The 17,103-nt window shown below is 42.8% G+C and overlaps 1 protein-coding gene across 1 annotated transcript in view; it reads left to right on the plus strand.

The window, feature by feature from the left end:
- The window catches only part of dnah6 (dynein, axonemal, heavy chain 6), a 233,378-nt gene that overhangs the window by 19,126 nt on the left and 197,149 nt on the right, over positions 1 to 17,103 (plus strand). Inside the window, exons 19-27 of the mRNA XM_073950785.1 lie at positions 973 to 1,116; positions 5,610 to 5,765; positions 6,910 to 6,960; positions 7,044 to 7,136; positions 7,245 to 7,364; positions 9,503 to 9,683; positions 9,874 to 9,970; positions 10,071 to 10,284; positions 13,319 to 13,483. Of these exons, the coding sequence (XP_073806886.1) occupies positions 973 to 1,116; positions 5,610 to 5,765; positions 6,910 to 6,960; positions 7,044 to 7,136; positions 7,245 to 7,364; positions 9,503 to 9,683; positions 9,874 to 9,970; positions 10,071 to 10,284; positions 13,319 to 13,483 (1,221 nt within the window). The remainder of the gene's footprint in view (positions 1 to 972; positions 1,117 to 5,609; positions 5,766 to 6,909; positions 6,961 to 7,043; positions 7,137 to 7,244; positions 7,365 to 9,502; positions 9,684 to 9,873; positions 9,971 to 10,070; positions 10,285 to 13,318; positions 13,484 to 17,103) is intronic.

Consider the following 17,103-nt stretch of genomic DNA (forward strand, 5'->3'; position numbering starts at 1 on the left):
AATCATATCATGGCCAGGAGCAGCTTTACAGAAAGTAACATAACACAGATATAAAAATTGGTAAAAAAAATTACAAACAATCAGTCCGCTCATGTCACAGCACCTCAAAAACCATAGATAAAATGGTTGCATTTACAACAAAGAGACTATCATTCACGCAAAATGCAACAAAAGACTTTATAAACAGAGGTCACACCGCATCTGTATATATTTTAGCTGTTTTGATACGAGTGAATTAATAGTTCACGCCTCCACACATCATTTACCTCCTCACGTGCTGTGGCTGCTGTAGGCTATGTAAAATATACGGCCGTGCACGTGCATCTTCCTCTGCTTGTAAACTCCTAAACAAGCACCTGTCATTGGTTCATGAGATCAGACAGAATTGGAGCATTACGATTTGTCTGAGCATCTCTAATTATATGGTGTCAAGGCTTTGCAATCAAAAAATGTCATTATAATGAAAGTCAAGTGGGCAAAAACAGCCACAAACATAATGAAAGAGTAGCCAATTTGCCCAAAGTGTTGAATTTTTTTTTACATTTGCCAAAAGTTTTTCTATAATATTGTGAACATAAGATTTGTTGTCATTTGCTGAAATACTGAAAGTTGTGGCCAAATTAAGACTCAAAATGACCCCAGAGTGGATGAAAACATCCCTAACAGCACACAAGAATTAAAGGTGTATCTAATAAAGTTGCCAGTGCTTGTAAATCTCCTCAGAGGGTCAGCTAGTGCTTAAATTCTTAACCTGAAGGTTGAAGGCTAGTTATTCTGTACTGAGGAGCAGAAATAAAACAGCTAAAGTGTTACTGAGAGACACAGCTAAACTTGTCATAGGTACGTCCTTGAGCAAGGCACTTCACACTAGATAACTTTGGATGAAGTGACTTTGCAAATGGGTATGCTGGAAGCCATTTCGAATTACGGTGTCCTCTAAATGTCACATGGTCAATTATCTCTTTTATATAGGATAAGTTTGATGAGCTGGACCCAGAACTGCTGAGCAAGCAGGTGAACAGGTTTGTCAAATATGTCAGCCAGCTGGAGAAGGGACTGCCACCAAACAATGTGGTGCCCTTCCTCAAAGCAAAAGTGGAGAGCATGAGAGAAAAGGTGGGTGAGGTTCACACTAATGAATGCATGTAATTGCCTGAGGTTGACGACAGTATTTTACATTTGCCCATGGAAAAAAAGATGTCTCAAAGCCATAAAACTTGTAGTAGGCCTACTAGGCATAGAGTACTCTTCTAAATGTACAGTGCATACGAAAAGTATTCTTCAGTTTTTCCACATTTGTTTATGTTACAGCCTTACTCCAAAGTGGATTAAATAGATTTATTTCCTCAAAATTCTATACACAATATGTTGCAAATGTATTACAAATAAAAAACCTGGAAATCACATGTATGTAAATATTCATGGCCTTTGCCGTGAAGCTCTAAATTGAGCTCAGGTACATTCTGTTTCCACTCATCATTCTTGAGATGATTCAGCAGCTTAATTGGAGTTCACCTGTGGTGAATTCAGTTGTTTGGACATGATTTGAAAAGGCATACACCTGTATGTATAAGGTCCCAAGATTGACAGTGCATGTCAAAGCACAATCCAAGCATGAAGAAAAAAGAAATTGTCTGTAGACCTTAGAGACAGGATTGTCTCAAGACTCAAGGCTGAGAAAGGTTACAGAAAATTTCTGCTGCTCCGAAACTTCCTATGAGCACAGTGGCTTCCATCATCCGTAGGGGGAAGATGTTGGAATCACCAGGACTCTTCCTAGAGCTGGCTGGCCATGTAAGCTGAGTAATCGGGGGAAAAGGGCCTTAGTCAGAGAGGTGATCAATAACCTGATGGTCACTCTGTCTGAGCTCCAGCGTTCTTCTGTGGAGAGAGGAGAACCTTACAGAAGGACAACGATCTGTGCAGCAATCCACCAATCAGGCCTGTATAGTAGAGCAGCCAGACGGAAGTCACTCCTCTCCTGGAATTTGCCAAAAGGCATCTGAAGGACACTCAGACAATAAGAAACAAAATTCTCTGGTCTGATGAGACTAAAATTGAACTCCTTGTATGAATGCCAGGCGTTATGTTTGGGGAAAACCAGGCACCGCTCATCACCAGGCTAATACCATCCCCACAGTAAAGCATGGTGGTGGCAGCATCTTGCTGTAGGGATGTTTTTCAGCAACAGGGACTGGAAGTCTAGTCACGATAGAGGGAAAGATTGATGCAGCAATGTACAGAGACATCCTAAATGAAAACCTACTTCAAAGTGCTCTTGACCTCAGACTAGGCCAACGGTTTATCTTCCAGCAGGACAATGACCCAAAGTACACGGCCAAAATATCAATGGAGTGGCTTCACAATCACTCTGTGAATGCCCTTGAGTGGCACAGCCAGAACTCAGACCAAAATCCTATTGAACATCTTTGGAGAGATCTGAAAATAGCTGTAGACCGTCGCTTACCATCCAACCTGATAGAGCTCGAGAGGTACTGCAAAGAGGAATGGGCGAAAATTCCCAAAGACAGGTGTGCCAAGCTTGTGGCATCATATTCAAAAAGACTTGAAGCTGTAATTGCTGCAAAACTGGCATCAATAAAGTATTCAATTAAATTCAATTCATCTTTATTTGTTTAGTGCTTTTACAATGTAGATTGTGTCAAAGCAGCTTCACATAGAAGATTACAGTAAATTGAAACAGTGTAGTTCAGTTTTCAGAGTATAAGTTCAGTTCAGTTTTAGTTCAGTTTAGATTAGTTCAGTTCAGTTCAATGTGTTTTAATATTGACTGCTGAGAGTCCTAACACTAAAGAGTAATCCATTGATGCACAGCTCTACAAGGCCCGAACTATGCTAGCCAGTGGCGACTGCGGCGAGGAAAAAAAACTTCACCAATGGAAGAAAAGTGAAGAAAAAAAAAGGCCTTTTGATAAACTTGGCTGTCACATACCCGGCTCGTTCCTGCTCACCCAATCAACATTCTCCCTCAAATACCACCTCTATCCAATCCCGTGAACCTTCACCAGACTACTAATCATTTGCACCTGTTTCCCATTACCCAAGGACACTATAAATACATACCTTCTTGATTCACTCATTGGCCGGTATTGAAGTCAGATGGTTGTCTTCACCTTTGCTCCTTTGTCTTCTCACCTTCTTCCACAGATGTTCCTTTGAGTCTTTGAGTCCTTCACACTGATCAAGAAAAGTGATTATTCTTATCTGATGTTCATTAGAGGATCAGCTATCACTCTGATGAACTGTGCGCTTGTATGCTCCCCTACGAATGATCTTTATCTGCTTACTGATCCTTCTCTCCAATCCAGTGGAAAACTTACAATTGTGTAGTGTTCACAGAAGATCCATCCCCACCTTGATGAACTGTGTATCTAAGTATTCACCTGCAGTGTGCAATGAGAGTAAACACCTTTTGAGATCGAATGCTTGCATTTGTGTTGTGTTTACCAGAAGATCCACTACCAACTAGATGAACTGTGTATCTGTATACTCTCCCACTGTGTGTACAGTGAGCGAACTTCTAGTGATGAAGGTCACTACAGCATATTCAACGCTTAATTCCCTTTGTGATAAATGACATTGTTTTGAATAAAACTTGTGGAAAGATAACCACCTCTTTTTTTCTTTGTCTGCCAGCATGACACTGGTTTAGTTGGGCATGACCATTTCTCATATGGCCAATATTGAGCAAAGGCTGTGAATACTTATGTACATGTCGTATTCAGGGTTTTTATTTTTAATAAATTTGCAACAATTTAAATCTTTTTTCACATTGTCATTGTGGGATATTGTGTGCAGAATTTAGAGGAAATGAATTTAATCCATTTTTTAATAAGGCTGTATCATAAAAAAAAAATGTGGAAAAAGTGAAGCTCTATGAATACTTTCCGGATGCACTGTATATACTTTATAGGGTGACCATGTCCTTTTTTTTCCCCCAAACTTTTTTTTTTTGGACAAAAAAATGTGTCTGGACAGGATTTTTATATCTCCTATAATGTCAGGAATTTAGCTTTTGCTTTTTAAAAATTCTCATTTTATGAGTTTTGCATTACTTTTAGCTTTACATTCAGTCAAACATGTACCATACATACACAAATATTGGCCAATACGTCTTAAGGCCTGTTCATACCAAGAACGATAACTATTAAGATGATGAAAGAGTTCTAAAAAATTTTCACTGTGATAAAGAGAGAGTTAGAACGTTTTTCTCAGCTGATGAACGATAAAACACTGACAGCCATTTGGAATCCACAAAAAATTTAAGGGCTCGGGCAAATTTAACGATACAGATAACACTGTGGAGAAGCACACTGCTTGATGTCAAGCCCTTTTTTAAAAGATTAAAGATGATGATTATCATAAAAATAACTGGTTATACCATGGGGAAAATGATAAAAAAAATACATGGTTATATACATATTTATTGTTATTGTGCTTGGCGTGAACAGGCCTTTAATCAATCAGCACCAAAGCAAAAGCCAAGAGTGAGAACAGCAGCTTTTACTTGTTGCACATGGTTCCTAAGTATTTTAAAAGTGAAACAGTGTATTTTTTTATTTCAACTGTTTTTTAATTTTACTTTAACCTATTGAAAAGAAACAGTGTCATTTTTTATTTGTTTGTTATTTTTCTCTATTTTAACGGTTTAGAGGAAAAGATTATTATATTATGTATTTTTTTGCAAACTGAAACATGGTTACCCTAACATTATATAATGTAATATAATTATTATTTATCTATTTTAACTATTTTTATTTTTTTATTTTTAGCTGCCGTAATCCTTAAGAAATCATTTTAATATGATGTTGTTGTAAAAAAAAAAAAAATGAAAAGAAGAGAGAACCCAGTCCAGGAGACTCGGAACAAGCAGAATTCCTTTATTGAGACGTGTTGGTTAATCTGCAGTCATACAGCGTCTTTAAGATGTGTCTGCAAGAGCCTACTAGAGGTCCGCAGTCTGCAAGTTCTTTCACAAGTCTCTCACAAGTCTCACACAAGTCTGAATTATTCAAAGATTTCATGGCTATATTGTGTTCTTAGGAGGAGGGGATATGGCTAAACAGAGCATGCAAATTAAGAGTTGGAGTCAGCATGGCATAGGTGTTAAAAAACGGCCCAGCTACTGACCACACAAGTTAATGAACATAGGGTTTCTGTAGCATAAAAGCAACACCCGAAGACAAAGACAGAGTCGTTTAAAGCATTTGCATCACTGGCTTAGCCTGTAGTCAGAGAGATAAAGGTTAAATGTCCCTCCTAGCTGGGATGTTAATGAAATTATATAATTAAAAACCAAAGAATATAACTTTTCAGTTATACATAGATTATTGTTCATTTGGAATTAGTTGATAGAAATTTATATTTCCACAATGTTATAATGCTCAAGAAACATTCATAATAGTTTTTACAATAAAAACAATAAAAAACTAACTCTTATGTAACATACTAACTGATTTCACTATAAATGTTGGTCAAATTAATGTTAAATTAATCAATTTATTGTAAAAAACAAAAGCAAATCCATACTGGTATGTGTATTTATATAAGCACCTGTGTACAGTATTTAACATTCTGCATTTGCATAGTTACCGGTGATCACAGACCTTCGTAACCCATGTCTGAAAGCTCGTCACTGGGAGATGTTGGAAGCAATTGTGGACTCTAAACTACTAGAGGAGGCACAGACTCTTGCCACCCTGCAAAATATTGATATCTTCCGATTTGGATTACAAATACAGGAGGTAATAGAAACATTGAAGCTCTTAAAGAGCCCATATTATACATGAAATAGGGTCTTATTTTGGTTGTAAGGGTCTCCAACAACAGTCTAATATGCATGCAAGGTCAAAAACATTTTCATGCTCTTATAATCTGCATTTATTTTTACCTAATTATCCCAGCGACTCCCATATGAATCGTCCAGTGATTAATTTGTTCCCAAACCCCTCCTTAGCGCGAAGCTAATCTGTGCTGATTGGACCGATGACAGTCTGTTGCGATTGGTTGACACTGACTGGCTTCAGCGGGAGACAGAGAGAAATGGCCAGCAGCTAATCAACAATATAGAAGTAGTCATAGTGCATGCACGCTCGATAGTGTAGGCGTGGATTTTAGCTGCCAGTGGGCAAATGTAAATACAGAAGATGGACTTAAAAATACAGATGACTAACTATTTTATTGAGCAAAAACTCCAAGAACTGGCGTGGAGATCTCCTAGCTTGTCACACTCTGCTCTTTTCACAGACACACACACACACACACACACACACACACACAAACACACACACACACACACATTTTGCCCTCGTCCACGCGCATGCGCACACACACACACACACACACATAACCCTCCTCCGGACGACATTGCGCACACACACACACACACATATATAACCCTCCTCCGGACGACAACGCACACGCGCACACACACACACACACACACACACACACACACGCACACACACACACACACACACACACACATTACCCTCTTCCACGGAACGTAAACAAAGCGGGTCGCAGGTTTCAAATCTCCCGGGTTTGCGCGTGCGCGGTAATAACTTCGTTATTACGTCATAGCGAAACACCTAATGACTCGTTATCAAGACGACTCGTTTGAAGCACTATGAGTCGACTCTTTTATAGGTGAATCAACAGTTTTAAACACTGTACATTTACAGATTTAAGCCTTAGCTGGATATTTCACTTCACTTAGAGCTGTGTTACACAATACATGGAAGGGCATTTTCATAATATGGGCTCTTTAACACTCACTGATGTACTAAAAACTCTAGGTTTGAGCCACAACCTAACAGGAAGGCGTAAATCAGCATATAGGAACTACAAATTCATTCTTTAACCGGATGTATCCTGTCAAATTTTCAGGTGTCTGGACAAGCCTCAGGAGAAGCATCTCTGGAGAACATTCTGAGAAAGGTGATGCCTACATTTATTATTGTCTTTTAACATTATACATACACGTCTCTATGTTGAGCTTCACACATGCACACTGTTGATAGATTGAGGATTCCTGGAAGACGACAGAGTTTATAGTGCTGCCTCATCGGGACACTAAGGATGTGTTTATTCTTGGTGGAACCGATGACATTCAGGTAAATTAAATTTAGATGTAACTCTCATTCTTTCCAGAATTGAATGAAGAACATACAGTTTTTTTTAATATAAGTAATATTTGTATTTTGCCTGTGTGAATTTTGTAGGTGCTTCTTGATGACAGTATAGTCAACGTTGCGACTGTTGCATCATCCCGTTATGCAGGCCCAATCAAGGCCAGAGTTGACAAATGGCAGAGACAGCTTTTGCTGTTCAACCAGACCTTGGTAATCCAAACTAGAGTTATGAACTTCAAAAAAATACATTTTATGTCAAATGTTGGCGTGGGTTTCCCCGGGTGCTCCAGTTTCCCCAACAGTCCAAAGACATGCGCTATAGGTGATTTGAATAAACTAAATTGTTCATAGTGTATGTGTGTGAATGGGAGTGTATGAGTGTTTCCCAGTGATGGGTTGCAGCTGGAAGGGCATCCGTTGCGTAAAACATGTGCTGGATATATTGGCGGTTCATTCCACTGTGGGGACTGATTAATAAAGGGACTAAGCCGAAAAGAAAATTAATGAATAAATGTCAAACGTTTGGTGCTAAATCAACAAAATGTATGCATTTTCAGTCCTTTGAAAGGATAGTTGCCAAAAATAAAAATTTTCTCACTAGTTACTCACCCTCAAGTAGTTCCAAACATTTATGAGTTTTTTTTTCTGTTGAGCAGAAAAGAACATATTTTGAAGAAAACCTGAAAACCTGTAACCATTGACTTCCATGATAGGAAAAACAACTACTATGGAGGTCAATGCTTACAGGTTTCCAGCATGTTTCATTAACTCGTCTGTGGTGTTCAGCAGAAGAAAGAAACTTATTAAGATTTGAAACAAGTAAGGGGTGGCAGAATTTCAGAAGGCAGATTTCTGGGTGAACTATCCCTTTAAAGTCATTGTTTTTTTTGTTTTTGCTTTGTTTTGTTTTTTCATAAACTTGATATGAGATGAGATATCATGTTGCTTGGTGTTAAATCTGCGTTTTGTGGTTATCATGGTGTTTGTATGATCATAAAAACAAAACCACACTTTTAAGTTTTTGTCTTGTAATAAATCAACTCTCTTTTATCAGAATTTTTTGTTATCATTCTGTGGTCATTAAAAAAAAACGAACATTTTTTTAAAGGGTCATGAAACCCCCCTCTTTCAGTTCAAGTCTGCTTCATAATTGAAAAAAAAATGCTTCATGATGGGCATGGAGCGCTGCAAGGGGAGGGAGAAGTGGACTGGCAAAAAGAGGGAAAAAGAGGGAAGCGATCAACTGTCAGTTGGCTCTGCTGTATCGACCCTGACAACACCACAGAGAAAAACATGCAACAAATCCCGTGAATCATGGAAGCAAACGCATATGACCCTTCATGAACAGCTAAATACTGCCAAGCTGTGTGTGGATACGGTCGCACAGCTTGGCAGGTCTGCCTAGCCTTCAGAACAGCGTGCTTTCATAAATAATTAAGAAGTAGTTTCTTCTTATAGCAGGGATGTCCAAACTCGTTCCTGGAGGGCTGGTGTCCTGCACAGTTTAGCTCTAACTTTCCTTAACACCTGCCTGGAAGTTTCTAGTATACCTAGGAAGAGCTTGATTAGCAGGTTCAGGTGTGTTTAATTGGGGTTGGAACTAAAATATGCAGGACACCGGCCCTCTAGAACGAGTTTGGATACCCCTGTCTTATTCACCTTATTCTTTGCCGACGAGTGGGCGCAGCCATTTAAATCTTTTTGGCTCGAGACTTCCGGTCTCATTCACTTCCATTAGTTTTTAGACGTTACAAACTGCTTGTTACGCTGCTTGATCTTGCAAACTGATATTTTCTAATTATATTATTCTACTTGGTCTGTATAGTAATGCAAACATTGGTTTGTAGAGCAAGTAGTTTGACCGTTTTCTGCCATTTATTAGTCCTAGTCATTTCTCCCATAGGCGACTGAATTGGAAGTTCTAAAACAATCGCGAAAACAGGTGCACTTCCTCTTTAGAATTTCAAATTCCACTTTAGAATAAGGTCAATAGGATAAGAAAACTCAGGTATGAATAGTAAAGAGAAACCATCATTATTGGACAGGCAGACAGGCCCTTAGTCACCAATTTTGATTTTACCCCAAAAATGATTTTAAACCCGAAAGATGAAATTATCTGACAAAAGCTCAAAATTTTCTAGTTTTCTCCACAATTAAAGCTAGCAGGTGCTAACGTTGTCTTAACTGATGCTCAACACACAGAAATCTGTTAAAATATAAAAAAAATACTCCAGGGCTTCTTGAACAGTTAAAACCTTTACGTTTGTTATATTTTAACACCACTCTCCCCAACACCACTTTTTTCTTTTGTCATAAATTCTTTCTCTCTCCTCTGTTGTGATTTTTAGGATGAGTGGTTGCTATGTCAAAGAAGCTGGCTTTATCTTGAGAGTATTTTCAGTGCTCCTGACATTCAGAGGCAGCTGCCTGCTGAGGCTAAGATGTTCCTGCAAGTGGACAAGTCCTGGAAAGAGATCATGAGGAAGGTCAACCGCATGCCAAATGCCCTCCGTGCAGCCACACAAACAGGTCCGGCCTGATGACGCTCAGAAAATATGCACAAAGCACAGACAGTCAAGATGAAATGAACACATTTACATTTAAAAAAATAAACTCAATGTGCACTGTATGAATACAATTGTAGGTAAAGTGCAATAATGAAAAAATGGTGTAAATTATACATACCTTTGAGCAGTGCTGCCCTACTTTGTGTCCTCAGGGATTTTGGATGTTTTTCAAAATAATAATGCACTTCTTGAACGGATACAGAAATGCCTGGAGGCTTACCTAGAATCTAAGAGAGTTATTTTCCCAAGGTGCCTGCACACACTCATGCACTCGTTGCACTTTCTCATCAGAATGCTGATTTCTGTTGATGCTGTGTCATGACTTTACTCCCTTCTCTCGATGGCTTAGGTTCTACTTTCTATCTAATGATGAACTGTTGGAGATTTTGGCTCAGACACGGAACCCTCAGGCTGTGCAGCCTCATCTCAGGAAGTGTTTTGATGCGATATCCCAGTTGGAGTTTGCCACGCTTACACCTACGACACCTGAAGGGGATGACACTGTCGAGAAAATACAGTATACTAATGACATCTTATCCATGGTATCTCCAGAGGGAGAAAAGGTCAAGTCTCTATTCTTTTTTTCTTCTTCTTTTTGTTTATTAATATAAAAATATGTTCAGTGATAATATTCAAAACGTATAAAGAGTAAAAAAGTAAATAATTAACTGCCTTTTGTTGTTTATTTTGTACTGTTTCTGGGGGTCTACTTTTTATCACAATTTGGAAGCAATAGGCTATTTTTATTGTGTGAACACATACATGGTCATGTCCACTGTTATGACTGACAATTTGTATAATTCTTTCTTCTTTTTTTTAAAAGGACAGCTGCTTTGATTAGCTGTTTTAAAAAGGGGACAAGCTACTATATGCCCTGCCCTGTCTCTATCACACACTGAACTAAAATTCTTGATGGAAATGCTATGTGGAAACTTCCACTATGGGATTTTTGTCAAAATCCAATCATCTGAAAGAGTATATAAACAGGCCAATCAAATGCCAATGAGTTGGCAATGTCAGCGTGCACAGGTTACGCTACTTACAATCAATTTGGAAATATAAACGCAGGGCTTGCCAAGCTGAGCATCCTTTTCTAGCTGAAGAGGTTTTTATGCCCAACAGCTAAGGGGCAATCATTGTGGCGAAGGAACATACCATTTCCGTTCCCCCCCCTCGGGGAACGAGGGTTACTTTGGTAACCAGAGTGTACCCCTTCGTGAGGGGAACTTCAATGCTATTTGGAAAATTCCACTGTGAGAAAATGTATGAAAATGCCACAATGATTGAAACTATCTTGCCCCCGGTGAGAGGTTATACCAAGCCAAGAGTGTGAGCACACCTGCATCATCAGAGGTTAGGTCTTCTAATGTGAGTTTAACAGAAGAGACCTGGTGGCAAGAAGACATATGTATTTGCCCTGAGAAGATGGTTAGCGGTGAGAGAAGACACAGGTCCGTCTGGGAGGGGAACCTATATCCAGAACGCTTGCTGACCAGCAGGCATGCTAACAATGTAACCGGCCAACACCTGACTCCTCTGTTGAGTCAAATGCTTGGGGCCTTGGAGGAATCTTTGCAGGGTTTGCCAAGTGAGGAACTTACTGAGCGAGAAATGGCACGTATCTCTGTGTTAGAGAGAAAGGTGCAGCAAGCATTTTACAACACCTAACCAAATTTCCTCATTCACCAGGGTTTCCCAGCACACAAGAGAAAATTGGCTCCCCTCAAGATTAAAAAATCTCGCAATATATTAGGTATCATCCAGCCAGCAGCTCTACAATGTCTGTTAGAGAGGCGCCACGTGCTAATGCCCAAAAAGATACACGCTCCCAGTGGAATGCGCTCTCCCATAGCTTGTGAGCCACTGGCGAAGTGCACCAATCCTGCGAGCTGGAAGGCATCGCGTCCCAGACTGGCAGTGTTCGGACTATCACATCTGGGGAAGAGAAAAAATGCTCTTTCATTGAGAGTTGTGAGGCCCGGATAAATTCCCCGTTTCCTCAGTTGTTTGTGTTGTGACAAAATCAACCCAGTCTCATTCTGAAAACGTAGGAGTTACGTATTTGTGCAGTTTTTGTTTTCCCGAATCCACGAGAGGCCGCTGTGTGCGCTTTTTCGTATCTCGAATGTCTCTGGCGAGTGCCGTTCGCGCCCGCGCTGTTCTGGAGTCAACTTACCAGAGGCCGCTGTCTGACTGACCGAATGATTGACTGCGCGACCGGCCAATCGGCTGACCCACCCTCCTCCTTCCCTAAACCCAACCAGTTTTACCGATTGACCCGCCCGCCCGCTCACTTCCCTAAACCCGAGCAACAATTTAGAAAAGCCTTTTAGAAAAGTCTAGAAAAAGAAAAGCCCTCGTCCGTTTTTTTCACCACGTTTTTGGATTTCACCACGTTCTCACCCTGTTATGAACTCGTTCACTTTATTTTTTGGATTCTGTTTTTGTCTTACCTGATTTCTGGAACCGCTCTTCCCCGGCCTTGAACCCGCTCGCCGTGGTCAACTCCTCCTCTCTGCATCTGAAGTCTGCCGACACACACGATGAGCTGACTGGAATAACTGATTGCAGCGGGAAAGCCCTCCACACGGAGGTAAGCGGTCAGCCGGTAAGCGCGAAAGGGAACGGCGTCACACGCCCCGTATCGTTCGCTTAAAAGAATTAAATGCAGCCATACGTACCTCCCGGGACGTATTTCGCAGTCTTCAGAAACATCCACGGGACTACGTTTTCAAAATGAGCCTGGGCTGGACAAAATGCAGCATGTTTCTTCAGTTGTTTGTGCTGTGGCAAAATGTTTCTTAAGCTGTTTGTGTTGTGAGAAAATGCAACACATGTGCTGTCAAATGGATCAAGATTGTTTCTTAATTTGCTGGTGTTTTTTGTAATTACATGTGTTTTCTTAAATTGTTGCACATTAAGTTCTCTCAGCCACCATATAAATGATAGTATTTCAGTGTTAAACATGCTATCAAACGTTTTCCTCAGAATATTATATTATACTACAAAAACAATAATGATTAGCATCTGATATATTGTTATGACGTATGTATGCAAACATATATAATTTACCACACTTGTAAAGTGCTGGAAAAGTTTGAAATGCACCTGGAAAGTGCTTGAAAAGTGCTTAAATTGGACTTTTGACTGTTTTTTTTTTTAAGTCCAACAAATAATATTTCCTTGTTTGTGAATTATTTCAAGGTAAAATAATGTCAACAAAACACCACATTTTTGCTAAAGAACTTTAAACATAAGGATCATCCACTCTTTCCTAGTGATGGGATCAGAAGGAAAGCAATGCAAATGTTCGTTTTGGTTTTAGTTTTGTTGTTTTTGGTTACATACTTCCAGACCTGCATTCAACTCTCTCATTATTTATCATTCGGCATGTATGAATCAGTAGGCTGGGCTGAAAACATTGCGATGTAGGAGAAGCAGGCATTGTTCTTTTTTGTGGAGGCAGTGTTTAACCATAATATTATGTAATAAAGTGGCACATTCCATAACACTTTGAGTTTTAACAAAGCTTTGAGTTTTGACACTTTTATGATGCTTTTTCATGACCCTTTAAAAATCTGTGTGTTTGTACTGTAGGTGGTATTGGGCAAAGGACTGAAGGCTCGTGGAAATGTAGAGGACTGGTTGGGAAAGGTGGAGGAGGCCATGTTCTCTTCTCTTAGAAGACTCAGTAAGGCTGCAATTGCCGACTATCAGAGCAAACCCAGAGTTGAGTGGGTTGTGGCTGGACATCCATCACAGGTTTGTCCTCAAATTGGTGTTTGTGTGTGTCTCTGTGGCAGGCAAGTGTAGCTAGATGTTCATGAAAGTGAGAACAACACAATTCGCATGTAATCTCATCTTTCAATTCCGATTTATTTGTGATCAGCTGCTAATTTTAAGTATGTATTTCCATGAGGGGAAGCACTTTTTTTTAGGTTTCAGATGCATTAGTACTAGCAAATACACATTAGTACTAGCAAAACAACCATTTATAGTTCATAAAATTCATTGCTGTTGTCTGCAAAAATGTCAATAATTATCATATTAAAAATAATCTGGCAACATGTGTACATACTGTAATTAGAAAGTTTATGCTGTGTGTAGTTGTTTTTGTTTTGCACATATGGGCCAGTTTAGGATCATGATCAGTTCACACTGGAAATCGTTCGAGGTTACGGAAGTAACCCTTCGTTCCCCGAGGAGGGGAACGGAAGAGCCATGAATGGGAGGATTCGGATCAGAAGCCGCTTATCTGGAGAGTATTGAACGGGCCAATGAATGAAATTAATTGGCAGCGTAAGCTTGCGCAGGTGTGCGACATCTGCAATTATCTCAGCATATAAGCACACCTGAAGCCAGCAGACGCCATCCTTTTAAGCTGAAGAGACTTTCAAACAGCTAAGGGACAGTCATTATGGCGACGGAATATGGCTCTTCCGTTCCCCTCCTCGGGGAACGAAGGGTTACTTCCGTAACCTCGAACGTTCCCCTTCGGTTGGGGAACTTCAGTGCCATGAATGGGAGAATATGGAAAGCGCCATAATGACTGCACCTTACCAACACCCCCGATGAGGAGATAGTCAAGCAAGCGTGACGCACCCACATCATGGGGGGCGCGGTCCTCCAACGTGTCCCTGGCCCTAATTTATCCTACTTCAACAGAAGTTTTACGGATTTAGATATATTTTTTGGGAAGTCGTGAGCATCTAGATAATTCTAGGAAATACGACAGTACGTTGGGAAGCGTGCAATCCCGATAGGGAGGACGCTGCGGAGGCCATCCGTTACCCAAGGGGGGGATAGATGGCAGAATTTACCTATGGACTAGCCCTAAAAAGGGGGAGTACGCATAGCAAAAGAGTGGTTAGCGGAGAGGGAAGACACGGGTCCACCCAGGGGGGGGACTTAACCGTGGCGGAATAAGCATATGGGATCGCCTAGTGGGGATCACGCATAGCAGGCACCTATACCCAAAACGCGGGCTGACCAGCGGGCAGACCTACAACGTAGTGGGCCAGCAAGTGACTCCTCCGCTGAGTCAGTGCTGGGGGCCACGGAGGAATCTGCAGGGCTCACCTGACGGGGAACTTTACTGACAGATAAAAAAGGCGCACGTACCTCCGTGTTAGGGAGAATGGCGCCGCAAGCGTGTTTCAACACCCTACCGAGTTGTCTCCTCAATCACCAAAGGGTTACCTAATACCCTTGAGGAAACCGGCTCCACTCGCAGATTGTAAAACCTTGCAAATGTGTTGGGTGTCGCCCAGCCCGCAGCTCTACAGATGTCTGTTAGAGAGGCGCCGCGTGCACGCGCCCAAGAGGATGCAACGCTCCGAGTGGAGTGTGCACGAACTCCCGGGGGACACGGCTGACGTCGACTCGAATAAGCGAGTGAAATGGCATCCACAATCCAGTGGGATAATCTTTGTTTTGATACGGCACTTCCCTGCTGCCGACCGCCATAACAGACAAAGAGCTGCTCAGATGATCTAAAATTCTGAGTACGGTCCACATAAATGCGCAGAGCGCGAACTGGACAAATTAAAGAAAGGGCTGGGTCTGCCTCCTCCGGGGGCAGCGCTTGCAGGTTCACTACCTGATCTCTAAAGGGGGTGGTAGGAACCTTGGGCACATAACCGGGGCGGGGTCTCAGGATGACGTGAGAGTAATCCGGCCCGAATTCCAGGCACGAGTCACTGACCGAAAATGCCTCCAGGTCCCCGACCCTCTTGATGGAGGCCAACGCAACCAGCAGAGCTGTCTTCAGGGACAGAATCTTAGAGATACTGATTCGAGTGGCTCAAAGGGATCGGATCGCAGACTCGTGAGAACGAGGGCGAGATCCCAAGAGGGCATGAGAGGGGGGCGAGATGGATTAATTCGCCTAGCACCCCTAAGGAACTGGATGACCAGGTTATGCTTTCCCACGGTGCCGCCAGCTACCGCGCTATGATAAGCGGAGATGGCGGCCACGTAAACCTTGAGAGTGGAGGGCGACAGCCTGCTGTCCAACTTCTCTTGAAGGAAAGAGAGCACAACACTAATCTGGCAATTTCGGGGGTCTTCTCTGCGAGAGACGCACCATTCAGTGAATAGACTCCACTTCAGGGCGTAGGCGCGCCTCGTGGAGGGGGCTCTAGCCTGAGTGATGGTATTAACCACCGCAGTCGGTAGGTTACCTAAGTCTTCCTCGCGTCTAGGGACCACACGTGGAGGTTCCAAAGATCGGGGCGAGGGTGCCAGATGGTGCCCTGTCCCTGAGAGAGTAGGTCCTCTCTCAAAGGGATCCGCCAGGGGAGGGCCGTCGCGAGGAGTGAGAGCTCTGATATCCAGGTCCGGTTGGGCCAAAGGGGCGCAACTAGCAGAACCTGTTCCTTGTCCTCCCTGACCTTGCACAGAAACTGCGCGAGCAGGCTCACTGGGGGAAACGCATACTTGCGCATGCCCCGAGGCCAGCTGTGGGCCAGTGCATCCGTGCCGAGAGAGCCCTCGGTCAGGGAAAAAAACAACTGGCAGTGAGCGTTCTCGGGGGAAGCAAACAGATCGATCTGGGCCTCCCCGAATCGCGCCCATATCAGCTGAACAGACTCGGGGTGGAGTCTCCATTCTCCAGGGCGTAACAGCTGTCGTGAGAGCGCATCGGCTGCACGATTGAGCGTGCCTGGGACGTGAATGGCGCGCAGCGATTTCAGCCGCGGGTGACTCCAGAGGAGCAGACGGCGGGCGAGCTGAGACATGCGGCGAGAGCGCATACCCCCCATGCGGTTGATATACGCCGCCGCCGCCATACTGTCCGTCCTGACCAGCACGTGTTGCCGCTCCAGCACCGGTAAAAAGCGGTGGAGAGCGAGGAACACTGCCAACAGCTCTAGGCGATTGATATGCCAATGCAGCTGGGCACCCTTCCAGAGGCCCGCAGCCGCATGCCCGCGACACACGGCCCCCCAACCCGTGTTGGAAGCGTCTGTTGAAACAACAACATGGCTGGACGCCTGTCCTAGAGGCACACCGGCCTGTAGGAACGAGGGGTCGTTCCAAGGGCTGAGGGCGCGGCGACACAGCGCAGTAACCGAGACCCGGTGTGTGCCCGCGTGCCATGCGCGTCTGGGGACCCGATCGTGAAGCCAGTGCTGAAGTGGTCTCATATGGAGCAACCCGAGCGGCGTGACGGCGGCTGCGGATGCCATATGCCCCAGGAGCCTCTGAAAGAACTTCAGTGGGACCACTAGTTTGCTGTCGAGCTCCCTCAGACAGTTCAGCAACAGGCGAGCGCGTTCCTCGGAGAGGTGCGCTACCATGGTGATCGAGTCCAGCTCCATCCCGAGAAAAGAAATCCTCTGCACGGGGGCGAGTTTGCTCTTTTCTCGGTTGACCTGAAG

This window comes from Danio rerio, chromosome 1 (assembly GCF_049306965.1).
Source record: "Danio rerio strain Tuebingen ecotype United States chromosome 1, GRCz12tu, whole genome shotgun sequence".
NCBI classification, from domain to species: Eukaryota; Metazoa; Chordata; class Actinopteri; order Cypriniformes; family Danionidae; genus Danio; species Danio rerio.